At 36.1% G+C, this 27,439-nt stretch overlaps 1 protein-coding gene across 1 annotated transcript; it reads right to left on the bottom strand.

Annotated features, from left to right (window-relative positions):
• Positions 1-8,761: 8,761 nt before the first annotated feature.
• abhd15a (abhydrolase domain containing 15a) lies at positions 8,762-18,450 on the bottom strand. The gene is made up of 3 exons (XM_058745392.1): positions 17,257-18,450; positions 13,322-13,674; positions 8,762-11,356 (listed from the first exon to the last, which is right to left on the bottom strand). The coding sequence occupies exons 1-3, from the start codon at positions 17,755-17,757 to the stop codon at positions 10,804-10,806; spliced, it is 1,407 nt and encodes a 468-aa protein (XP_058601375.1). The 5' UTR covers positions 17,758-18,450; the 3' UTR covers positions 8,762-10,803.
• Positions 18,451-27,439: the final 8,989 nt, after the last annotated feature.

A 27,439-nucleotide genomic window follows, 5' to 3' on the forward strand; every position in this document is an offset into this window, starting at 1 on the left:
AAAAACAACAACTGCAGTTTGATTGAGATTAATTGGAATGCACAATGAAAAAACTTGATTTTTTAAAATTAACTAATGCTTGTGTGCCAGTTATACAGTGGGTCAAAGGTCAGTTTTCCATTGGTTATTTATAGGGAGCAATCTGATGAGGTTCATTTCTTAGGACCAGGAGTGCCAAAAATAAAATGAAATGCTTAACATATTAATTCAAAAATAAAAATGAACAAAAATAAATTACTTTCAATAAGTAACTTATCTTTACTTATCTAGACATTTACAATTCTTTATAAAAAATCATTTAATGTTTTATTTTATTATTAACTAAGCAATTTTCATTTTATTAATTGCAACTTCAAATAAATAGACAGATTTAATTTTAATTAATAATTAAAACATTATCAAAAAAATAAATAGCTTTACATGTGTATTCACTTTTCTATTTGTAAAGTGATTTATCTAAGACTTTATGTTACAATAACTACATTTTTAAACTAATTAAATCATCATGTTTGAATATGTCTATTTTTCAGTTTATTTATTTACATTTTTGTTTCTGAATTAGTTGCACTAGTCTACCATACATCTCAGGCAACCCACAGCAAAGCTTCAGCTTTCCTAAAGATTTTTTAACTCATATGTAGCTTTATTATATTATATTATATTTAGTGCTGTCAAACGATTAATCGCGATCCAAAATAAAAGTTTTTGCTTACATAATATATTTGTGTGTAATTACGTATATATAAATACATGTATATGTATATAAATGTTATGTTTATATATTAAATATATTTATATATAAATTATATGAATATAAATATATACATATAAATACATGTAAATATTTTTCAAATATATATTGTATGTGTGTGTATTACACAGTACACACACATATATTATATAAACAAAAATGTTTATTTTGGATGCGATTAATCACAATTAATTGTTTGACAGCACTAATTATATTATATAATATTTAGCTCAAATGCTTTGACTTCCTATGGATGGGTTTAAGCCTCAATTGACCCCTTCTCTATAATTCATATCATGTTTGACCTTGCAGTTTAATTTCACATGCTATAAAAAATAAATAAATAAATACAATTGCAAGGGCATCTTCTAACCTCTGTGCCAAAAGTGGTGCTTTTTTCTGGAGGATTCTTCAGAAGATATGAGAGAGACTGGAACGGGCAGCGAGACATCCGGCCAAGGCCATTTCATGTGGAGGTAATGAAACACAGCATCTAATAAGCTGGGAGACAAGCGCTGTACTTTTCCAGGTCCAATGCCCCGATGGCCATGCGAGCGAGGGGCCCAGCCCACTTCATCGCTTTGTTATGAGGAAGAGAAGCGGAAAGGTGCTGCCCTGTGGACAGAAGACACAGATGTCTGATGTATCCAGGGTACCCGGCCACCCTCCCCCATATCCTCTACAGCCAGAGGCTGACATCCCAAGGACGGGAGCCAGGAGCTGTGCAGTCCCTGCATGTTTCCAATAAATCAGACAGATTAATTACGGAGCCAGGCATGTGAGTGCTTCAGGTCCGCATCTAAAAAGAGGACAGCACTATAATTGGCAGTGTGCATCAACACAGTGCCATACCTTCCATTCAAAAGCATGACTTGCACTCATCGAGTCACTGATTATGTACAGAAGTAATGTAAAGTATGCTGCTTATTACACTGCTACTCAACATATAAATAAAGAAGTGAACATAAAATATTGATCTGAGATTAGAGCTTATGTATTATGTAACTTTTTTGAAGAAAGTTTGTTGTCATAATGAATGAGAAAATTTGACCATGTATCGCTCCAAGCCTCCGGAGAATCATTGACTGTAAAAATAAAAGTTATTTATTTGTTTATTTATTCACCCAGCAAACAAAAATGTTATAATAGTAACCTTTCAAAAAACATTGGATGAATGTCAAAATCCAACTAAAACGTTTCAGTAAAAATCATTCCATGAATATATAAATGATAGTTCACCCCAAAATGAAAATTCTGTCATTAATTACTCACCCTCATGCCGTTCCAAACACGTTAAGACCTTTCCTCATCTTCGGAACACAAGTTAAGATATTTTTGATGAAATCCAAGAGCTTTCTGACCCTCCATAGACAGCAATGCAACTGACATGTTCAAGGCCCAGAAAGGTTGTAAGGACATCATTATAATAGTCCATGTGACATCAGTAGTTCAGCTGTAATTTTATGAAGCTACAAAAATACTTTTTGTGTGCAAAGAAAACAAAAATAACGACTTTATTCAAATAATTTCTTCTCTTCCATGTTAGTCTTCGACGCATGTTTATGACAGTACCACGACGCATTAAAAGTTAAACCACTGATGTCATATGGACTATTTTAACGATGTTAATTAATGACAGAATTTTCTTTAAAGGCCAGATAACTTTGAACGAATGTTTATTTTATTAACGTTACTGGAAGAATGTTTGTTCATAACTTTGACAGAACCTTGCCACAACGTTTTCAGAACATTTCCTGTTAGCTTGGATTCCTGAAAACCAGGGAACCAATTAAAAAAAAAAAAAAGTTAATGTCAAGAATTTTAAGCTAAAGTTTCCATTAAATTATGAAAAAAATCTGAATTTTCTGTTCAAAATGTCCATTGTGTTTTTTTTAAGAGAACATTCCATTTTATCATTTTGAAAACATCATAGGAATGTTTCTTGTAAAAGTTCTCTGTACATTCCAAAACAAGTAGTAACGTTAAAAAAAAAACATCCAACTAAAACATTTCAGGAAATAACGTTCCATGAACAATGTGTAACTAACTTTTTTGAGAATGTTATTAAAGATCAGATAACTCTGAACATTTGTTCATAACTTTGAGAGAAGCGGAAGAGCGCAAGTTTGCACGTAGCACCAGCTGAATGCAGCGACTGACCAATCAGAGTTGAGCATTCCAGTGAGCCGTGTACAGGCTGAAATTTAGTTTGTTTGTCTGATTTTTTAAAATGCATTAACCATGTGCAATGCGTTTCCTGTTTGGACTGTTGTTCAATCCTGCGATGAAGGAAATAGAAAATGATTTCCTCCTTTATTAAAAAAACAAAGACACTATTAAAATTTGTCGTATTATTATTACTTTAGTTGTTTAATCCTTTCTCTTTGGAACAACCCTTGACTGTAACAGTGGAAACTAATGTCCCACTCTTTTGGCCTGTGCCTGGTATATCTGATGACAGTCAGCAGTCAAGTGCCCACAGATCATGCTACACAGGCGTGAAGTTGCACAATGGAAAAAAAACCTGATGCAAGTCTCCACCAGAGAGGGCAATACCACCACGTAGCCGCTAGTAAATGTAGCCAGCTTCTCCTTCTTCCTCCTCAACCAGCTGTAAAGATCGCAAAGAATGCGATTCAACCACGGCAAAATCAAAGTTGGAAGAATTTGAGGTCCTGATCTGGCCCCCTTCAGACAAGCCAGGCAACCTGTCACCCTACATTACATCTCCTGCCATCAGTCCTCCTCATCTCTCTGCCCAGGGGACAGGCGTTAACCAGCTCTTCTCCGAGTCACAGCCAACTATACCAAGAGATTAAAGCAGATTTAGGTATGGGAAGAGAGAGAATGAAAATAGAGCAAGGGAGATACATAATATGTGTTAGAGAGAGAGAGAGAGAGAGAGAGAGAGTTCACCCCACCTAGTACATCTGCGTCATGCACATGTGAAGAATTTGCCGAAGGCTTCTGCAAATATTTGTTGCTTGAGTTGGGAAATGGTCACACCTGGGTAGCAGCGACAAAAGGGCAGGTCAAATAACACAGGTGTTGTACTTTTGCAGAGTCCAGTTTACATCAACAAAAACACACAAAACATCAGCCAGAATCATGTGGTCTTTGGTTCAAACTTCAACTTTAAGCTCACCTGGAACAAATCTATCCAAAAAAAATGTGAGCTATTCAATGCATTTCATTAATGTGGAACATGGTGTGCGGATGTGGCCTTTCTTACATCACCCAGTGATGGGTCAATATTGCCCACTGATGACCCACTAATGATAAGCATCCCTACCGCTCTGCTAATTCACCCATGTAATGCATACACTGTAGTGCTGTTGGAGAGCTTCTCTGAACTATGACACTGTTAAAAACCATTCTGTGAAACCCCATTATTTTATGCACGCCGGAACAAAAGCATTGTATGAATTTCGAAGCGGAATTATTTAGGCTACATGTGTCATGTTTCAGCTTAAAAATAGGTGCTAAATATAAACTCGCTTTCCAAGCCAAAACGAGTGAGCTCTGCGTCATGGTAACTGTCACTCATGCCTGCACTGCTTTTCCATAGTCTCGGCTGTTTCCCATACTGCCATCCAGAGGTGGACAAAGTAAACAATTCCATTACTTGGTCAAATATTGCTCCATCACAAGTGAAAATTGTAAAAGTAAAAGTACAGAAGTACTTGCAATAACTTATGCCTCTAAAGCAACTTATAATACATTACTTACACCTAATTAATACACTTGTAGTATCTTTGGAATGAAGATCTTTTAGAATGTTAAAACTCTATAGAAATAAAACGAGTTGAAAGAATGCCCCTACAAAAGCAGGATAGTGGTGATCTCACAGCTCTGGCATCTACGTGTAGCCATTCATCCACATTTGAACCGAGTGGACAGTGGAACTGCTGTAAATACAAACTGATATAAAAAAAAATAATAATAATCAAGCGTGCAAACCCAGCAACACAACTGTAGCTGTATAACTTTACAACAGCACCACTGCTTTAACAAAAAAGCAAAACAGAAAGATTTATTTGACATCAAAAACCTTCAAAAATGCTCTCGCTGTACTTTGATGTCACACACAGAACGGTCTGTGCAGTGTGGCTTCAAGATAAACACCTATTGTGCTTTGGTAGGAGTTGCACAACAATTTTGCAAAATCAGACAATATTGTGTCTAATATATACTAATTAACTTATTATTATTGAATTGCTGTAAATAAATATCACATTTGCAACTGGTCAGTGTTCAAAAAATGCTGGGAAATCACTTCACGTAGCCCTAGAAGGGTGATTACTGATAGACTGTCTGAAAAAAAAAGTAATGTTTTAGAGAAGAAGAAAAAAATCACCCACTGACTTTCAAAGCTAATAACTTTCTACTTCGAGGACCTTGATAGAAATGTAGTGGAGTGAAAAGTATGATATTTGAAGAGTTCAGATGCAAAAGCCTCTAAGTGCCATCTGGAATTTTCTTCTAAAATTAGCATTTTTATCAAGCTCCTATATTTATGTTCAGTTATTTCACTTTAATTGCATAGAAAAGCACCTATACATTGCCATTAGAGTAAAATTACTGAACCTACACATAGGAGCCTGATAAAAATGCTCATTTTAGAAGAAAATTTCAGACGGCACTTAGAGGCTATTGCATCTGAACTCTTCATTTGTCTTTCAAATGTAGTGAAGTTAAAGTCATAAGTTTCCAGAAAAAAAAAAATTATTCTCAAGTAAGTAAATGTACTTCATTACTGTCCACCTCTGCTGCTGGAACACACTTGTGAAGAACATCAAGATCTTCAGACATAACCAATGACCAAAAAAAGGTTGTTATTGGATAAGCCTGTATGATTATAATGCATATGAATTGTGGACAAAACTGAGCTGAACAAATATTGTCATAAAAAATCTCTTATTCACTTATCACTGAGATCCTTTCATCTGATTTGTTGATTAATGTGGCACTAGTGTACCCTATTGACATATTAGTTATTGTTAACTAAAACTATTAAAATAGTTTTTGTTCATTGAAATGAAACAGAAATAAATTTTAAAGCTTAAAAACTAACTCCAAAGCGACATTTCCCATTTTTATTCATTAAAATTGCAAAAAAAGATAAATCTCAAATAAAATTAAAGCTAAATAGAAATATAAAAAAATTATAAAAATGACAAAGCATTACTAAAATGACTAAACTTAAACTATAATTACAATGAAAACTGAAAATATAAATAATAAAAAACATTCAAAACATTATAAATACTATAATAGTATATAAATAATATTAAAATAACATTGTGACACACACTATATGGCCAAAAGTAGATATTCCACTAATTAACAGGTGTCAGCTTCTAACATCACTAACAAGTGCATAAAATCTAATCTACAGCCATACAATCTTACAACAGAACAACTACAACAATAGTACCAAATTCATTTTTCAATTAAGATATTTATTTTGTTAATGAAAAATGACTGGAAAAATGTTTGTCATGTTCTCACCATAAAGAGTCGTTTAAAACCACAATTAAAGTCTGGCTTCAACAACTTTCACTTAGCAGCAAAAATCTGCCTTTAAATTTGAAAGAAATAAAGGTGTGAAATTTATCATGATAATTATCGATATCGACTGATATAAAACATTTATATCATTGTCCAGCCCAACTTTCAAGGAAACTGAGTGACTTCAGAAAAGTTTCGATGCCATTTTCATTTAATGCCTGATAAAGTAGCATTTATGAACAACCGCTGTATTTCTGTATTTCTGGTGTAAAGACACCAGAGACCTATTGACAGAGAATGAATGTGCATTTGCAATAAGCCTGTTTGTTGTTTTTGTTCAGATCAATACGAAAATCCACCCATGATTTTACGCAGCAAACACGCAGAGCTGTAAATTTGAAAATAAATAAATGGTTTAAAGGCTGAAATGTGATGTTTATCATTTTTGTGAAAACCTGTATCTGAGCTGTAAATCATGATATTTGTTTAATATGTTTGCTCTATCCCACTCATACCATAGAAATTTTATTTTTGCAGGTAACAAAAAGCCTTAAATTTGATTTTAAAAATCCTGCAGATACCATGTAGGCCTAAATAGTTAAATCAAATTCCTCCCTTTATATTTGTTGATATTTGTTGATAGAGACAGACTGCATAGGGCCCAGACGCTGAAAGAGGCCCAGAATGGGTGTAACATTGGGTCAGAGAAGAACACAGTACACTCTGACCAGGAGCGGTTTTTAGATTGTCATTGACTTTTTTTTGTTTGTTCAATTTGCACACTGAAAATGGGTTGGAGCTCTTATTTTTGAACTCTCAAAGTGCACCAGATTAATGCATTTAAATTTAAAATGTATAAAATTTTCTCCCGGGGCAGCATGCCCCCGGACCCCCCTAGAGGGAAGCAGGCCCACCCACCACTGCCTCACTAAGTCTTACATGAGCATCATGTGAGCCCCCAATCATGTCCATTAGCCCCTGATATTTTGCTTGTAGCCCCAGATGTCTTCAAATCCTAGAAACGCCCCTGTGTTCAGCTATCACTGTATGAAAACAGCTTAGTATCATTTTTTCAGGTTTCTTTGATGAATAGAAAGTTCAGAAGAACAGCATTTATCTGAAATATAAATCTTTTGTAACATTATAAATGTCTTTATTATAAATGTATTATAATTAATTATAAATGTCATTTTGATCAATTTAAACCATCCTTGCTAAATAAAAGTATTAATTTATATAATTTATTTTCCAAAAAAAAAAAATTATACTGACTCTATAAGCTTTTGAATGGTATAGTGTATAATGTTACAAAAGCTTTTTATTTTAGATAAATGCTGATCTTTGGATCTTTCTATTCATCAAAGAATCCTGAAAAAAATGTAGTCAACTGTTTTAAATATTAATTATAATTAAAAAGGTTTCTTGACCAGCAAATCAGCATATTAGAATGATTTCTGAAGGATCATGTGACACTGAAGACTGGAGTAATGATGCTGAAAATTCAGCTTTGATCACAGCAATAAATTACATTTTACAATATATTCAAAAAGAAAGCAGTTGTTTTACATAGTAAAACTGTATTTTGGATCAAATAAATGCAGGCTTGGTGAGCAGAAAAAAAAAAAAACATAAAAAATCTTACTGTTCAAAAACTTTTGACTGGTAGGTTTTATATATATATATATATATATATATATATATATATATATATATAATTACAGAAATGTTATATTGTGATGCTATATATATATAAATAAAACATTTCTGTCCCCTGTGAAATGATGGCTACGTCCCTGCCTTAAAGGTAGTAGTTTAAGGTCCATAAACTAAAGTATGTATATTATTAATATTTTCTGTGACAAAATATTTAGGATTGCAAAAAGTGCAGTTGTAATAATTTAAAAAAACTTACCAAATGAACACCCATATTGCGGGACCACCAATCAAAATATATAGCCTAGTGGTTACTGTCCTGTTTTCAACTATCGTCCACTAGATGGCACCATAAGGCAGTTCTGTTGAATTTATCAATGCATGAGTAATTGTCGAAAGCAGCAGCAGATTTTGACTATTACTTTAGCATAAACATTCTCGCTATATCTGTAATAAATCTAAAGTTGTCTGATACTGTATATAACAAAATATTCAAACTGAATTTCACTGTTGACTGTTCGCAGTGTGGTGTCACCGATAGACAAGGTAAGCAATCAAGTCATATTAGGAGCTAATGTTATAACCTTAACGATTACTAAAACTGATTAAGGCATACATAATCGATCATTAAAACAAATGTTTGGGAACACAATAGGGCAATTAAATTACAGTGCTAGATCTAAAAGGGCAGTTTTCTGGTCTCTAGGACATCTCAAGGGAAATGAAGACACACTACTGTTAAAAGGTTTGGGTTCAGTAAGATTCGTTTTTTTTTTTTTTTTTTTTATATAAACTAATACTACTACTCAGCAAAGACGCATTACACTGATTGAAAGTGACAGTAAAGACTTTTATAATGAATAGAAAGTTCAAAAGAACAGCCGTTATTTGAATTAGAAATCATGAATCAATCCTGAAAAACACGTATCATGGTTTCCACAAAAGTATGAATCAGCACAAATGTTTTCAACATTGATAACAATAAGAAATGCTTCTTTAGCATATTAGAATGATTTCTGAAGGATCACGTGACACTGAAAACAAGAGTAATGATACTGAAAATTTAGCTTTCCATGACAGGAATATATTACATTTTAAAATATATTAAATTAGAAAGCAGTTATTTTAAATGGTAATATTTCACAATATTACAGTTTTTACTTTACTTTGCAGAATAGATGCAGATGAATGCAGTTTGGGTCTTTCCAACCACAAACTTTTGAACTGTACAGTACTGTAGATACCCATAAATGTCTACAGTACAATCTTAAACATTACAGAACATATGCCAAGACTGTATATTAAAAATGTTTTCCCAGGCTGATACTGACTGGAAAATTGATATGATTTGGTATGTAGGTTAATTATGAAGAGTAAAGCCAGAGGAAGAGACCATTTTGAACCGCCTATAGCTTGCCGTCGTACTGCCTGTCAGCGTGAGCGTCAGAGCCGGAGTCTGCAGAGACGGTCTCTTCTAATCTTACCTCCTCTCTCAGAGCTCAGGCTCCAGGCTGAAGCTATATTTGGGGCTGTCCAGTAAAAGTGTGATCATGCATCCAATGAACTGTGTGATCAGATAGCATGGAGCTTTGTGACTAAATGCACATGATAACAAATGCTTCAGTTTTACAGTCATTTTGGGGAGTCTGCTCTCAGGAACAGTTGTGGGAGTAAATGAAATCCCATTTCTGTTTCATGCAGTCCGTTGCATAACCTAGAATTCTGACGCCCAGTTTACTAACAAAACCTGACTCGCATACATGAATGTGTTCAGGCGAAACCCTTTAATTAAAGCTCCCGTGTTCACAGATAATTTAACATACAAACAATGGGCTTTGACACCAGAAAGACATTACAAAATTTTTGAGATGGAGATAGGAAAGGCAGAAAAGAAAAACGGGGAAAATAAATCAGTGTTGGAGCTCCACCCATGTCAATGGTGACCAGCTTTCCCTGAAACCTCAGAACGACGTCATGTGAAACCCCAGCAGTGCTGACTGACTCTTTACTCTGAATCCACAGGCTCCTTCTCTTACAGCGGAGACAAGTCTAAATAAATTACCAATCTCTCAGAAAGACAGTATTATACAGAGAAAATTACAGAATGTCACTTTTCATTATCGTATGCAGAGAATGCACTAATGCAGACAGGGCAAAATATTACTGACGTCCAAAGTACCAAAAGGAAAGGCCACTATGTAGCCACTAACAGTTTAATCTAAATTTTGGAATGAAGTGCTGAAACATTTGGACCAATCCCTTTGAAAAAGGCAAACAAAACATTAAGGCTAAAGTATATATTGCCATTCAAAATATAATGCAAAAAAATTTTTTAATCAGTATTTGTATCATTAAAAAAAAAAAAAAAAACAACATTTAAAACAAGATAAATTTGAGAAGCAAAACTTTTCAGAAAATATATACTGGATTAAACTTATTTCCTTGTTTTAACCATAAATTTTACAAAATTTAGTGAGCCAAAAACTGCCAGTGTGGTAAAAAAAAAAATATTATTTTGACATCTAATTAGTCTTAGATCTGATCAAAAATACTGATTAAAAAGTTACTTTTGCCATTGAATGAGAAAATTTGAAACTATGATTCAGTAATTCTAATGTTCTACTTCAGCTTTTAATATTTTTCTTGACAAAAATTGAATGTTTTCACATCCTCAAAGACAGGAGCTGTCTGTCTGTTGACAGTGGAAGTCCAAATTCTGAATAGTCCTGAATGTAAACAGAGATATTTTGACTCGACTGCTGGTTTTCTTGGCTGCGACAAACAGCAGGTCAGACAAAGGGTTCTAATTTATCCTTTTCTGGCAGTGTTCTTGGCTGTTTCAGTCTCTCCGTAATCCCAAACAAAGTGGGGACCCTCTGAGCACATCATCATCTGGTGTAGGACCTCTGCCAGTTGTAAATGGCGTGAATGTTATGCGAGCAGACAGGCAGTCTTTTGCATGTGCTGACACTGCGATGGCGGAAAGTCTTGCCAGCCCCGCTCAGACCCCTCCGCCGGGCCGCCAGCTTGGAGCGCTCCTCCGCAGCGAAGAAATCAGTGGTGGCCCGAAAAAACTCCAGTACAGCCTGGTGGCTCCAGACAATCGGGCCCTCGTCTGATGTGGAGAAGCCGCAGTGGCCTCCGTGGGCAGTCAAAAGCAGGAAGAAATGTGGGTTGCTCTCAAAAAGCTCTAACGGTACCGTGGCCTGAGGCTCCCCTCGGATGGGGTCGTCCTGGCTGCACACACACAGCACAGGAATGGCCACTTCATCTATGTCCCTCAGTGGATCGTTACGTTCCCAGTACGCCTCCCAGCTACCTGCTCCCTCCGTCGTCCCTTTTAAGCCAGAATGACAGAACAGTGCCTCCTCCATTGCCTTCAAAGAGCAGCTGGAGAATAAGCTGTCTGTGTGGACAAGCTCTCCAAGCACTGTTTTATACCTGCAGATGGGATTTAACACAATATCGAGTATAATCATTATAGAGAAGAGCAGCAACGGAAGAGTTTTGTTTTCATCATTGATTCGAGTTACAACTAAGCAGGCAACCGGTTTAGACAGATCGCAGAAATCAATAGCACTGGATACGCATCGCTAGTCGGTATGGCAACAGTGTTTTATTTTAATTTGGATCACCCCGAGTTGATTTATTTCAGAAACACCTGATATATATATATACACATAGCGGTGGCCAAAATTATTAGAACTAGTATTTTCACCAGTTAAAAAATGGTTTTAAGTCAGTTATTTCTAGCTTTTGCTGTAGTGTGTCAGTAGGAAATATCGGTTTACATTTCCAAACATTAATTTTGCTATTAAAGGCACACCAAGCAATTTTTGAAAAACGCTTTTGACCGCAGTGTCGGACCGAGTCCCAAAACACACTGTGGCAACGTCTCCAAGATGCTTCAAGAAACCTGCTACCTGAAAGCTACCTGAAAAACTATGCGCAAGTGCAGCGAAGGCAAAAGCTACTTTAAACGCAAAGAACGAATCAACATTTGGTGTGACCAATTTAGTTAATAGAGGTTAATTGATAAAGAAAATCTATTTATATCATGGAGTTGTTCTCCACAGTTCTTCTGGATTTAGTCCGTCTCAGTTTGTTCTGTTTCTTCATGTCATTCCAGACAGACTGGATGATGATCAGATCAGATCTCTGTGTGGAGCACTGGCTGTTGTCGGACTCCTTGTGCAAACAAATCTCACTGGATTATTACAATTAATGGCAAAATTAATGTTTGGAAATGTAAACTGATATTTCCCACTGACACACTACAGCAAAAGATAGAAATAACGGACTTAAAACCATATTTAGCAGGTGAAAATACTAGTGTTCTAATAATTCATATATTCACACGTCTTTATTTCTTTGCCGACTGGCAAATATTTTTCTTGTTTTTGTTACCATAAATATTTAAAATTTAGTGAGCCAAAAATTGCTAATGGGATAAAAAAATAAATAAAATAAAAAACACTTTATTCTGAAATCTAGCCTAAAATATCCTAAATAAAATTTTAAAAAATGTTTTAAGGACTTATACTACTTTTTTTTTTTTCACACTAACAAAAATACAAATTAAAGGCCCCAATATACTCCATGCAAAACTGAAGAACAAACTGTTGTAATGGTATTTTGAACAAAATCAGGTCAAAATTAAGTTTGTTTGGAGTTTTTTTCCCAGGAATTCAAAACAACTTGCCAACATTAAACTTTCTGGAAAGGTTTGCTGTGGCTGGTAAACTTCTGAACCACCATTGGTCCATGGCAGTTACATAATAGATAGGCGTGCTCTGGGGCTCTTCTGTTCAGACTGTCAAGGTCAGACGCCCGCGGGTAAAAACACGAACATACTGGAGAGAACTTCCTTATCGTATTGACGTTGTAATTCTAACTGAAAGCAACACCTATGCTGTTTTTATGATGTTAATACTGTAAAGCTGATTGCTTTACAGCAATATATCGTATAAAGTGTGATGTACATAAATGTGACTTGACTGGAGGTTGTGCAAGCATATCCGATCAGATGCTTTCTTAACTGTTTATTAGGAGACGTTTTTTTTTTTTTTTGTTATTGAGAGGAAAGTGCACACCACATATTAACATATGTTGATATGCTACCAGCAGTGTCTGCAGAGTCAGGATGTTCGCAAACACTACAACACTGCTTAGGTATTTCAAACTTCTTTTTAACTTTAAGTGAAGATTGAAACAGAAATTCACCGCGAGTATATCAGGGCCTTAAAAAAACCACAAAAAAACAAAAAAACATGACATTTGAAAACAAAACTGAAATGTTTCATCATCCATCTGTTGACAATTTGGTCCATTTTCTAAATAGTCCTGAATATAAACTCAGGTATTTTGAGGAAAGTGAGAGGAACAGGATCCTCCCTATAACCCTACCTGCTAAGGCAGATTTTTTGGTAAAGCACAAGAGCCCAGTGGAATGGCCAGGTCGAGCCACTCTCAAACCAGCTCTGGCAGCGGAAAACTGGAGACAGGCAGGCCGCAGCCGTCACGTAGCTGGAGGAGCCACACTCGCCCAAGTAGGACAGCAGGAGTCCTGAACCGGTGCTCTCACTCACGGCGTAGATCTGGCCCGCTGGCTGTCGGTACCGAATGTAGCGCACTGCTTCCCGCAGGTCAGTCGGGTCACCGAACTGCTGCAGCTTCACGGTACAGAGCGGCGTCCCGTTCTGACTCCGGCGGTTGAAGATCACAGGAAGGTAGCCGTGACTCAGAGCTGCCTCACAGAGCTGAGGAGAAAAAAACAGAAAGAGTCACATGCCAGATACAGCACACAGGGGTCATACTTGTGCAAATAAACAGAGCTGTTTTGCTTGAGTCTTATCCACACCTGCAATAAGCAGTTTTGAGTTAAATTAAAAATAAATATTCTTACATATACACATTTTGAAGCAGGGCGCAGCCATATAACTCATATATATATATATATATATATATAGCTACCATAATGTGGTCGGTAGGTTTCTTTGTCGCTGAATTGTGTTAACATCAGGGTTGTGCTAAATTCTGTTTCTTGATGGAAGGACCAGCAACACTGCCGCCAAATTTCACAAGTCTGAAGAATTCTTATAAATAAACAATCCAACAGAGTGCAAAATATCACAATTTCCTATAATCTTAGAGTGAGATCAAGGAAAATATAAGAAGATTATGAATATTTAATACATAGAAGTACACTGAGGTGGAGCTGATGGTAAAATTCTATACTGTACCTTAAAAAAAAAAATTGGCTACCACTAAAATCAATCATTTTAAATCTTTAAGTAAATTTAGGCAACAATAATATACCGTATGAAATGTAAATATTCATTTTGAGATTTGCAAAATGTTATGTTCAATTTCGCTGAGCTTTAGATGATATAAATTTAAGAAATAAGTTGAACAAACCCAAAAACATCACAACATATTGTGTATACTGTACCTAAAGATTTAGGATTCATCTCCAAGAGCAAGTGTGCTGAGCTTTTTCTTGAAAATATCAATATATCATAACTTAACCAGACACTGTGATATGTGGTGCTCATACGAGAAATAAGATTTCAAATCTGGCTTGAAACACACACACACACACACACACACCCATCCTATTCCTCTTCACGCTGTTATTTTCTGTCATCCTCATATGCTATATTAGGGGTACAATAGCAAAAATGAAAGATCACAGTAATTCCTCTGTTCTATTCATGATGGCAAATGTGTAATTGTTCCAAGATGCAAATGAATATGACAATGTAGAAACAGGATCTGCCTCTCACCACAGTATTTTCATGTCCCTTACTTACGTCAATTCCCTCAACAGCCAGGAAACACACTAGCTCTTACTGCAGTCCAAAGCGCTGCTTTGCGATGTGCAAATTGGGTGCAGCCTCTCGCCTAGCATGCAGTGATCACCCCATAAATAGCATTCATCTGAAACATATGGAAACCAGAGTGGACTTGCGCTCAACCCCGACCAACACCTTAAAATATGTCTATTTGAACATACAGACTTACATACTACAGCCTTGAAACAGACCCTGCCAAATTTATAAAACTGAAGGGGAACCATATGCATTACTTCATTGTTCTGTAAAAAAAAAATACAAATAAATAAAAAGTTTAATCTCTGCTAAATTACATTTTTAGTCAGTCTAATCAAGACCCAGTGTCACAAATAGTTTTTCCACAAAACCCCCCCCCCCGCAAAACATGGTTGAGCAAATATCCCACTGACTTCTTGGCATTTGACTTACAACAATTGTCTTTTATATGCCATCTGTCTACAACGATACTTTCACCATCACTGCTCTCAGTCATGCCCCACACAAAAAGAAGGAGCAGAGGAGCCTGCTGACACACTGATTATATTCTCCACAATGCACAGCTAACAAAGTTCCAGTGAGCACGGAGTACATTTCTCTGGGAATCATCCATGATGGAGTGTGAAAGCTAATGAGTTTACTTAAAGTTGCCTGGAGCTTTAGGTCTGGAATATGGGGTGAGCTCCAAATTGGGTGAGGAGGAATGACTCACTTCTGACTCAACTGCAAAGAGTCAGAGAGGGGGTCTATCATGCATGCTATAATTGAAATAATGAAAAAGTCATGCAGCATCATCTCTTTAATGCAAAACAGGATATATTCACTTCACCTTTACTGTACTCCAGTTTCACACTGTATTCTCAATACTAATTTGCTACTTGCCCGTGAGGATTAATACCTGTGCATTTGATTGTAATGCATTGTTTTCTGTTAACGGCTTCAGTTTTAGACTCAGAGTGTGCATAATGCAGCCTTATTTAAAGTACATTTCTTTTTTTTAAATATATATATTTTTATCAGAACAAGGTACATTGAAAGCATTCAGTGACAGAAGCACCTTCAAAAGGCATTCATTTTTCACTTTTTCTACCCACAACAAAAACAAAACCAAAAAAATGGGGGGAGGGGAAGGGGAGATGATGTAGGGGGTGGGAGGGCTCAAAGTTGGAGGAGTACGTTCTTCTCGATATCGATTATTAAAGGATCCCATGTTTTGTAAAATGTTCTGGTTGATCCTCTTAGAAAATATTAGATTTTTTCAGTTTTTAGGAAAAAAAACATTACATCACTAAGTCATAGTGACAGTTTAGGTGGCATTTCCACTCTAAAAAGAATTCTTCTTCTAGCTATTAATGTTGCAAATGCCAAGGCATTTTCTTTATCTTTAGTTATGTGAATGTCGTCACCTGTAACTCCAAACAAAGCCATTATTGGGTTAGGCTGAATTCTTAAATTAAATGCCGAGTTTAAAATTTCAAATATGGAAAACCAAAATTGTCTCAGTTTAGTAGATGACCAGAACATGTGTGTTAGATCTGCCTTAGATGCATTGCAACGATCACGTTTCATCTATATTTGGGTGTAGTTTAGCCAGTTTGGTTTTACTATAGTGAATACGGTAGAGAACTTTCATCTGAATCAGATTGAGTCGTGCACAAGATTAAGTCCTATTTATTGTTTCAACAGCTTTATCCGAAGTTAAAGTACATTTCTTGAACTCTTTCAGTACAGTAACAATGTTTCTCATGTCCGTTAAATATAACCCCACCCCATACAACCCCTAGCAAAATGTTTTGACATAATGGTTTCACATGTAAGCCAATATATTATATATATATATATTTTTTTTTTTTTTTTTTTTTGAGGCATCACCTGTACATGCACAATATATGGACTAGACTGAAAAATACTTCTTTTTTTGTGCCCAAGTACTGTTAGCCACAGACTTTATTCTGACTCCTAAAATCAACAGCCGCTCCTTTTCTTAAAAAAAAACAAAAAAACATTTGGATTGGCCAACAAATTAACGTCGCAACAACAACAAAAAAAGCTTTATACAAGTGTTTAGGAAACTGCTTTAGATGTTTTGGTTGCTATGTATTTTAGGTGAAAATTACATACCAAGGGGTCATAGTCTCATAATACCCTATAATAGTGAAAATATAATATACATTTTATCCAAATTCGATTTATGAATTTGCTAAACTGCATAACAGGCTGAAAGGCCAAAGGTCATAACTGGTTCTTTTGAGCTTTTGAATGTGTGTCAAAGAGAATACTCATTTAAGCACTAAAGATCTATCAAAGGTAAAAGATCATAACTGGTTCTTTTGATCTTCTGTACGGGTCAAAGAGAACACGTGTGTGTAGATAGATAGATAGATATTTAGTATTTAGAAGTAAAATAGCTTTTTCGTGTTTTCAATACATAAACGATATGGAATTTACAGTAAACAGCGCACCGCACTCTTAACTCCTAAAAAGGGAAGAATGTTTGAACAAGACAGTTACCTTTAGCACATTCCTGGTGATTTTCCCGAAAGAGTTGGGAATGATGAGCAGAACTGGACTTGTGGAATTACTGGACGTCCTGCGCCTCTTGTGATGTGCTGCACCAACAACAGCCCAGTCCAACGCCACGAGTCCATCATCACTCAGCTGCAAATGATCTCGGATGAAATGCACAGGACAGTCAAACGGCCACAAAGCGCCGAAAACAGTCTGCAGAGACGAACTCATTCGCCAGTTCCATTTTGGTATCGATAAAGACTTGCAAAAACTCATGCAATGTTTGAGAAGGTAGTTTGCCAATGCTGAGGGTTTGCAGATCAAGGCGAGCGCGTCTGATTCACCTTGTCCCTCTAGTTTCGAGTCGCATCTCTCCGCGGATCTTTTGCTCTCTCGCCGTGGAAGCAGCAGCGTGGAGTGACTCTCCGCTCCAATACACTTCACCACTGGCCAGAGCATGGCCATTAAAACCATAAAACAAGCAGCACCAATCCATTCCAGCATTTGAACGGCTTCTGAGACTGCAGTTGAGTAACCTGCACAAACAAATAGCCTACCTCCAAAAGCCCTACCAAATGACAGAAGCGAGACAGTTTAGTGTTAATTGATAGCACAGGTAGTAGCCTAGAAATGCAGACAGCCTCTGGTAGCGACTATTTAAACTCCAAAGTTTTGAGGCAGGATGGTTTTTGTCCTCATATCCAGTAATTCGTCGCTGTTCTCCAAGATGGCACGTTTTCTCATAATCAAAATTTATGTCAGAAGAATGTGGTGTGTTGCCGCCATAGTTCAAAATGAAGCGCCCTCGCTGCCTCTCTTTGTGCTCCGTCTGATTATGCAATAGATCCTCTTTCGCAGTCAACTCTTCACCTGCATCCGCCTGTCAGACTCATGCATTTTTGTGCTCATTTCAGTGGTGTGCCACAGAACAGCTATAGTGATGAATGATTGTCAGATAGTTTTCTGTGTGCAGTCGCATCACACACTGGCTCGAGCCCGTGAATCATCCCTGTTTTAGAGAAGGAACGCCCTCTCCAGAAGATATTATATCTGCAATACTTTTAGGCTGATGCTGTAATATATCGGACTTGTCTCCTACCTCTTTTAATCGTGTTCCTAACAGCTGTTGTACATTAGCCTAAATGCTTGGATTACTTGTATAAAGCAAATTCAACTCTGGTAGGGGAAGTTTTGCACGTAAAAAAATGAACTACACTTTTAAGAAATATTATTAAAATTATATCTACTCACATGAGATGAAAACGAAATATACTTGTGTTCTTAAGCAGTTTTATTTTACACGGAGCGGGTCGCCCCCTCATGGGTGTCGCTGTTTACGTCACATGACCAGCCGTGTTGCACAGTTGAATAATCTACTACTATTACTATTAATAATAATGCATTTCATTTTTATAAAGCACTTCCGCCAGTGTTCAACTGTTTTACAGAGCATAAACATCTAAATGAAACACGCTAATTTAGTAATATAACAAACACAATGTACATACAGTCAAACCACTGAGGGAAAAATGCTGTGACACCAAATGTTGAAGGCAAACACATGATGGTCACAGCCAGTTAATCAAAAAAATAAAACAAAAATAATAATTAAATATATATATATATATGTGCGTGGGATGAATAAAAAAACACCTAAAATGTAAAGATTGCACCTTTAAGAAATTCACTTAAACTGTAAACGCACACAAGTTATAAGTACATAAAAGAATACAAATATTTGGCTTTTAGTTCAATCATTGCTTACAAGATAAAAAATAGGGTAGTTTACTAGTTTCAGAGTGATAAAAAAGTTTTGACAGATTGGAAGTAGGCTGCAAATTGCTTTGATTTAGTTCATAACCACAGATTCACCTTAAATTTATATTATATAATCATATTAGCTTTATATGACCCTTCTAAAAAAAAGGCAGAGTTCAATTTTTCTAACTGCATTATGGCTGAATGGGGGTTTGGGTTGTAATGCAATAAACAAAGCCTATATATGGCACAATTCCAGTTGGGTGTGTTGCCTAGTCAGAGACTGCTGGCACCACTTGAGCTATTGTTCTCAGTATATTCTTAATACCTTCAGAATAGACACTGAAATTGTCCCATTAATGCCAGCATGTTTTTATAGTGCTGCGAACCAAGTGTCAGGATTACAGGCACCATGTGACATTAAGCTTTGTTTGTTTGACATTAAGGCTTAGGCTGGGTTTCTACATGCAACAAAATCTGTTTCCTTTTACATTTAACCTGGTCACTCCAGCGTGATTGCTGCTTTCATGTGGAACAGAGGAAATATGGATTGGGGATTACATTGTATTGTGTTTGGGATTGTTATGAGAGAGATTGGGTAAAGGTGCATGTGGGAAGCTGTTGGATTATTCCTGTCTAACAAACCCTTCATTTCTATTTAACCCTCCTTATAGGGTTATATAAGGACAATTTTATACACATTTTATTATATGCGACCCTGGACCACAAACCCAGTCTTAAGTGTCAAAATTGAGATTTGAATAAATAAGCTGAATAAATAAGATTTCCATTGGTGTATGGTTTGTTAGGATAGGACAATATTTGGCTGAGATATAACTATTTGAAAATCTGGAATCTGAGGGTGCAAAAAAATCAAAATATTGAGAAAATCGCCTTTAAAGTTGTCCAAATGAAGTTCTTAGCAATGCATATTACTAATCAAAAACGAAGTTTTGATATATTTACGGTAAGAAATTTAAAAAAATATCTTCATGGAACATGATCTTTATCCTAATGATTTTTGGAATAAAAGAAAAATCGATAATTTTGACCCATGCAATGTATTTTTGGCTATTGCTACAAATATACCCCAGCGACTTAAGACTGGTTTTGTGGTCCAGGGTCACATATACCATTTTTATGGTAAACAATTTTAGTATTGTGTATTTCCAACATGAAAACTGGACCCAGATCTTGGGAATCTGGCAGGATGTACAAAAACATTCTATTTTGGGAATGCAGCTATATTATACAAGTTTTCCGCTAATGTCACACCCATACAGGATTCAATGACAATGAAAGTGTCCTTTTGCTATGCAGGAAGTGTCTCAGAATAATCTTTGAAAAAGAAAAGACCACCTCTGATTGCCTTAGGTGGTCAGTGAGGAAACAAAGGATCCAAATGACAAATGGGGAAAGGTTTTTCAACAGCCTTGACCTTCAGGGCACAAATCCAACTGTCTGATCACTTTGTAGAGGCCCGACTGTATCACATTCTCCTTTGTGCCTTCGCCCTCCTTTATGATTCAGATCTCCCTTGTATGTGATTGTGATAACACACACCTGCATTCACTGGGCCATATAAGTATGATGAAAGCCTTCTATACTAATGTTTTTCCACCACCACTGCACATTAATGGATCTGGGAAGGGCTATATCTGGCCCCTTCCCTTGAGTGCTGATTTCAACTGAAATACTAAAATTGAATCTAAGCCTACATAATGGCTTGAATTATAGAGCAAGTACAACCGCATACATTATAAATGAGAAATCTCCAGCACAGGCAGCTGATCGTTCAGCAGAGTCATGCAGATTTAATTCACAGTGAGTTGAACCTGAACTGAAAAAAACATTTAATCTTTCCTCTTTAAACTAAAATGAAATTAAAACATGTACTGAGTCAACAGAAATGTTTGCTTTACTTCACAGCGCTTTGACAAAATGAAAGAGTGCTTACAGAGGGAAAGGAGTTTCAGTTTGCATTTAACCAAGCAGCGCCACTGTAATTGTATAGATATTTTTATTTTATTTTATTCTAGAAAAAAATTAATGTGGTGAAATAAATAAATACATTTAAAAATAATTTAAAAAGAAAGGGGAATAAAGAGTTTAATCTAGCAGTGCCACTATAATTGTATACATATTTTTAAATTAAATTGAATTAAATTAAATTAAATTGAATTTTTTCATTTCATTTAATTATTTTTAGACAATCTAGAAAATAAATAAGGTGACATTAATAAAGAAATGAACAAAGAATAAAAGAAAAAGAAAAAGAAAGAGATGTTTCTGTTTGGATTTAACCAAGCAGTATTTAAAAAATATTTTATTATTTTTAGACAAACCAGAAAATAAATAAGGTTAATGAATTAAAAAAAAAAATTAATAGAAAAATTAAATAGTAAAATAGAAAAGAGTGGGATTAATCTTGATCACTGTAGTAACCCAAACCTAGTGACATAACTGGTAAACAACAAATGCACATATACCATAAATCATGTAATTGCCAGCAAAAGTGTCTAAGCACCGTCATTACAGTAAACAATGAGTTATCTCCATTCTTCCTCTCATATATCACATGGCCGGCATGCTACAACTGTTTATACATGTTATGAAGAGCTGAAGAAGTTCATAAATTAGCAGGAGAGATAGGATATAGATCTGCCGTCTTCATCTGGTTGTTCCCGCTCTGAACCCTACTGATCATAGGCACTGTGACGTCAACCATCAGACACACACGGCTGCTTTAGAGGAATGTAAATAAACATCTCCAGATGATAAGCTGAATCATCCATTCTGACCCACCACTCCGTAGATCTTGTACTGAGTGAAGGTTACAGAAATGTTTAGAATGCAGTGATGCTGCCAGCTCTCATTAACCTGTCTGTGAGAGCAAAGGTCTGGTTATGGCAGAGCTGTGGAGCAGGGACAGGCCCTCCCTGCTGCGATGGGTTTGCAGACATGTTGCAATGGTAAACAGCTCTGGGTGAAGATAAATTTGAGTATCTCACTGTGGCGTGTGAGGTATTTCAAAACTTGACCACATCCTCCCTGGTCTTCTTCATGATACACATTTCCTCTTTTAGAGGAATATGTTGAGACCAGCCAAAATCAAACAGGTGCACTTAAGTTTCTTGTTCTTCTTGTTCTTTTTTCTTCTGTAAGGTAATTGTGACTTCTTATTGCAAAATTCTGATTTTTTCATGCAATTGCAAGTTTATATCTCACAACTCTGACTTTTCTTCTCAGAATTGCAGGTTCATGTCTAGCAGTTACAAGTTAACATTTCTTAATCTAAAAAAAAAAAACGGATCTCTATAGATATAAATACTCTATGGATATATTTTTGAACCCAACCAAAGAGCACCTTCTGGGATCATTAAACGGAGGTCCTTTCAGCAAGTAGCGCTGCAAGATCTTTTCCTTGAATTTCTCAATCTAAGTCTCGTAAACTTGAAAAAAAAAAAAAAAAGTTGTGAAAAAAAATTGTGTAGGGTTGGGTTTCAGGAACTGGTTCCACATTTCCAAGAACCATGAATTTGATAAGACGTGCATTTGGACTCCGCTTATCGATTTCTGTGTGCACAATTTTATGTGATTTCAAACCATTCAAGTGCAATGATGTGAAAGAGAAGTTAAGTACTCGTGTGCTGTTTTCTGTGCTTCGCTCACATCCAATGCGTATGCACAAAAAGCCGCCTATAATATAGTGTGCGAATACTAAACCAAGTTCTCTTTCCCATCTTCATGTGCTTGAGCAGACAAACACTAAATTGTCACAATATCCTTATAAACACAGTCTGTTTTATCTTAAGTGAAAGTAAACAGTTGAGAAAGAAAATGCATGTGCAATAATATATTGGATCTGTGCATTCAGTCTTAAAGTGACAGCAGCCTAATACACCTGTCACCATCTGTGTCATTAATGTTAATCAAAGAACAAAAGAAAAAGAAAATTGCTGATCTTGACTGAATAACTTTTGTAACTTTAAAGACTAATCCATATTCAATTTGCAAAAAGAAAACTTATGCAATGTTATTTTACATTTGATTTCAATTTCTGTCCCTGAACTTTGTTCAGTTGCATTTTTGATGTGGTATTTTTGTTAAAACCACAGGCAAAAGTTCCTTTTGTAATGGTTGTTTAGGCTGCTGATTTGTGTTCGTGGTATTCAGCTGCAAAAAAAGTTTTGCAAAAAGACAATGAATATGCTTGATGTTTTTTTTTATACCTTATTGGAATCAAAACTGGGAATCGTTAAGAATCATGATACGTAGAATCAGAATAGGCCACAGATTTGTAAGATAAAAAGTATTTTTTATTCTGTGGTGGAAACAGAATCTATAGTAATAGACTGGGTGGATGTGATGTCAAGAATGTGAACTTGTTCAAAGTAAAGTGCAGTAAAAAAAAAATAATTTGTTTTACCACAGTTTTTGGTTATTCATTAATAGAGTTTCATAGTCCCATCTGCAGATACAGTTGAGAGTTACTATCAGAACATTTGCAGGCCTCAGTTTCAGTATTCCTCCAGATGTGCACAGTATTAAATGACCATGAGCTTCTGTTGATCCCGCATGAGCTTCAATAAAAAAAGAGAAGGGAGATTAAATGGAGATTTTCTTGCGCAAACAGCATAAATAAGTAAATAAAAAATTTTTTTTTTAAAACTTACTAAATAAGTTCCTGTTGAAGGTGACATGCTCTGGATGATAGTGAAACTGTCTTACCTCTAGCAATGCTGAGGCACTGCAGGCAGCTGCTTTGTAAAACTACTGTGGTCCACATCTCCATGGCGACCAAAGACATTTAGTGGCAACAAAAGCAAAGCGGATGTTTTCACATGCTGACATTCATGGGCGATTGAAACAGTCACAAAATGTCAGCTGTCATGGAGTCTAATATCAGACTGTAATGTGAATGATGGAAAAAATACGCACTCTTTTAACTTTCAAGTTGAGTAATAGTACTCAAGTACTTACATTGAGTGTACTTACAGTAGGGCAAAAAAGTATTTAGTCAGCCACCAATTGTGCAAGTTCTCCCACTTAAAAAGATGAGAGAGGCCTGTAATTTTCATCATAGGTATACCTCAACTATGAGAGACAAAATGAGAAATAAAATCCAGAATTATTTGGTCAATAACAAAATTTCATCTCAATACTTTGTTATATACCCTTTGTTGGCAATGACAGAGGTCAAACGTTTTCTGTAGGTCTTCACAAGGTTTTCACACACTGTTGCTGGTATTTTGGCCCATTCCTCCATGCAGATCTCCTCTAGAGCAGTAATGTTTTGGGGCTGTCGCTGGGCAACACGGACTCCAAAGATTTTCGATGGGGTTGAGATCTCGAGACTGGCTAGACCACTCCAGGACCTTGAAATGCTTCTTACGAAGCCACTCCTTCGTTGCCCGGGCGGTGTGTTTGGGATCATTGTCATGCTGAAAGACCCAGCCACGTTTCATCTTCAATGCCCTTGCTGATGGAAGGAGGTTTTCACTCAAAATCTCACGATACATGGCCCCATTCATTCTTTCGTTTACGGATCAGTCGTCCTGGTCCCTTTGCAGAAAAACAGCCCCAAAGCATGATGTTTCCACCCCATGCTTCACAGTAGGTATGGTGTTCTTTGGATGCAACGCAGCATTCTTTCTCCTCCAAACACGACAAGTTGAGTTTTTACCAAAAAGTTCTATTTTGGTTTCATCTGATTCTCCCAATCCTCTTCTGGATCATCCAAATGCTCTCTAGCAAACTTCAGACGGGCCGGACATGTACTGGCTTAAGCAGGGGGACACGTCTGGCACTGCAGGATTTGAGTCCCTGGCGGCGCAGTGTGTTACTGATGGTAGCCTTTGTTACTTTGGTCCCAGCTCTCTGCAGGTCATTCACTAGGTCCCCCCGTGTGGTTCTGGGATTTTTGCTCACAGTTCTTGTGATCATTTTGACCCCACGGGTGAGATCTTGCGTGGAGCCCCAGATCGAGGAGATTATCAGTGGTCTTGTATGTCTTCCATTTTTAATAATTGCTCCCACAGTTGATTTCTTCACACCAAGCTGCTTACCTATTGCAGATTCAGTCTTCCCAGCCTGGTGCAGGTCTACAATTTTGTTTCTGGTGTCCTTTGACAGCTCTTTGGTCTTGGCCATGGTGGAGTTTGGAGTTGGACTGTTTGAGGTTGTGGACAGGTGTCTTTTATACTGATATCGAGTTCAAACAGATGCCATTAATACAGGTAACGAGTGGACGACAGAGGAGCCTCTTAAAGAAGAAGTTACAGGTCTGTGAGAGCCAGAAATCTTTCTTGTTTGTAGGTGACCAAATACTTATTTTACCGAGGAATTTACCAATTAATTCTTTAAAAATCCTACAATGTGATTTTCTGGATTTTTTTTTCTCATTATGTCTCTCATAGTTGAGGTATACATATGCTGAAAATTACAGGCCTCTCTCATCTTTTTAAGTGGGAGAACTTGCACAATTGGTGGCTGACTAAATACTTTTTTGCCCCACTGTAAGTATAAAATGTCAAAGTCAAATATTTATTGCAAGCAATCACATGATAAAAACCTCAATGTGTTTTATTTATGGAAAATTAAGGACAAGAACTTATTGGCTAATATGGCTAGAATTTTAATTTAATTTAATTATTTAATTTAATAAGTGCCATTAATCTTTTGGATTTTTAATAATCAGTATTAAATGGAAAATGTATTATAACTTACAATATTAAATGTATATTTAATATTTAATTATTTAATTTAATATTTAAAATTTAATTTATTTTGTGAATAAATTGTAAATAAAAGGTGGAAAATGAAAAAGTGCAGTTAATCTTTTGGATTTTTAATAATCATTATTAAATGTAAAATTCTAATATTGTAAAACATACATGTATTTTAATTTAATATATTAAGTGTATAGCTAATATTTAATAATTTAATTTATTTTGTGAATAAGTAGTGAATAAAAGGTGGAAAAGTGAATAAGTACAGTTAATGTTTTGGATTTCTAATGATCATTATTAAATGTAAAATTCCAGTATAAATATAAATTATACATGTATTTTAATCTAATATTGAAAAATTTGAATATTATTAATAGAAAATCAAAGTTAATAATTATCTTGTTACCACACTAATTCACTTAATTCAATTAATTATCATACTGTAATATGAGAAAGATTAAATGAAATTCCCTGATAAAATACAGGTTTTCAAAACGTCAAAGTATTTTGTTAGTGTCCACCATTGGTGATTAAAAAAGTTATTTCTTTAGCCTGTCGTGAATAAAAATAATTGCTTGTGTGTTTTTTGGGGGACATGTGAAAATGCGTGACGATATGGCAGCATTCAAGCCTCATGACACACTCTTTCTGGTTCTCTCTCTTTTTCTGAGTCTCTGTTCATGAAGAGAAGATTAATACACACCAGAGTGATGAATGCGCCTGATGAGCCATGGAGCAACAAGCCACAGATCAGGTCTCATTAGAGCTGCTCCCCTCCAGGGACCCAACACCCCTCACAGGGAAATGACTTCAACCTCATGGCTGCAGCTGTTTACGGGGTAGAGGAGAAAAAGCGGCCGATTGGATCACATAAACCTGATACAGAATCATCACAGAACGAAACCTAGTTTGTTGTTTTGTTGCTATGGTTCATCTTTCAAAAAACTAGCTCAACAAAACTGCTAAGATGTATGCTTCCGTTCTTCCTGTCAGTGGTCTTTGTGTGCTATGAATGTGTGGTAAACAAAACACTACTTCGTGGGCAAGTACACAGTGAATGAATGGGCTGAAAAGGTTACTGTTTGTTGTACAAATCTGGCCAAGGGAACCAAAAGACACAAAAGGAGGGGCAGAGACAAAACACACTGAAAGGTCACCTCTATTTCCACTGACGTATTTGTTCTTCCAAGACACAAAACAAAAATTGTGACTTTTGATCACAAACCTAATATATAGAGCTCATTTGTGACCTGGATATACAGTACACACAGAACCAAAGCAGAGGATCTTTAAACTGAAAATGACTCACTTCAGACTCTGCCAGATATCTAGGCCTGTTGTCATCCTGAAGTAAATGTTCCAGCAAACCATCAGTTCCCTGCAGTGTTGTAGTGGATTGTATTTCACCAAAGCAGAATCTCGAACTGCTCTGATGGTTGTTTGCCTCAATGTAGCACACGAATGAGTCAATAGGGAGTGAATAACCCAAACTTTCATTCTTCTCTTTGATCTTCCTGTCTCTCTGTGAATGCATTGTGGGATATCTCAGATCAACCCTAGACTCAGAAAAGATGAAAACAAAGTGTTATGAGAGCCAATAAATGAAAGCTGACTTAACACAAACTCTCTGATCACTGTGTGTCTCTTTTCTCTGCCTCAGAGTGTGTTTTGGAAACTTCTGTAGGGGTACAGTATTA

Source organism: Onychostoma macrolepis, chromosome 15 (assembly GCF_012432095.1).
Source record: "Onychostoma macrolepis isolate SWU-2019 chromosome 15, ASM1243209v1, whole genome shotgun sequence".
In the NCBI taxonomy this organism is placed as follows: domain Eukaryota; kingdom Metazoa; phylum Chordata; class Actinopteri; order Cypriniformes; family Cyprinidae; genus Onychostoma; species Onychostoma macrolepis.

Coding starts and splice junctions, on each gene's coding strand:
- abhd15a (XM_058745392.1), bottom strand. CDS start 17,757: ATGCTGGAATGGATTGGTGCTGCTTGTTTTATGGTTTTAATGGCCATG. Junction 13,675..17,256: donor TCACCAGGAATGTGCTAAAG/GTAACTGTCTTG, acceptor TTTTCTCCTCAG/CTCTGTGAGGCAGCTCTGAG. Junction 11,357..13,321: donor CAAAAAATCTGCCTTAGCAG/GTAGGGTTATAG, acceptor TCCCATCTGCAG/GTATAAAACAGTGCTTGGAG.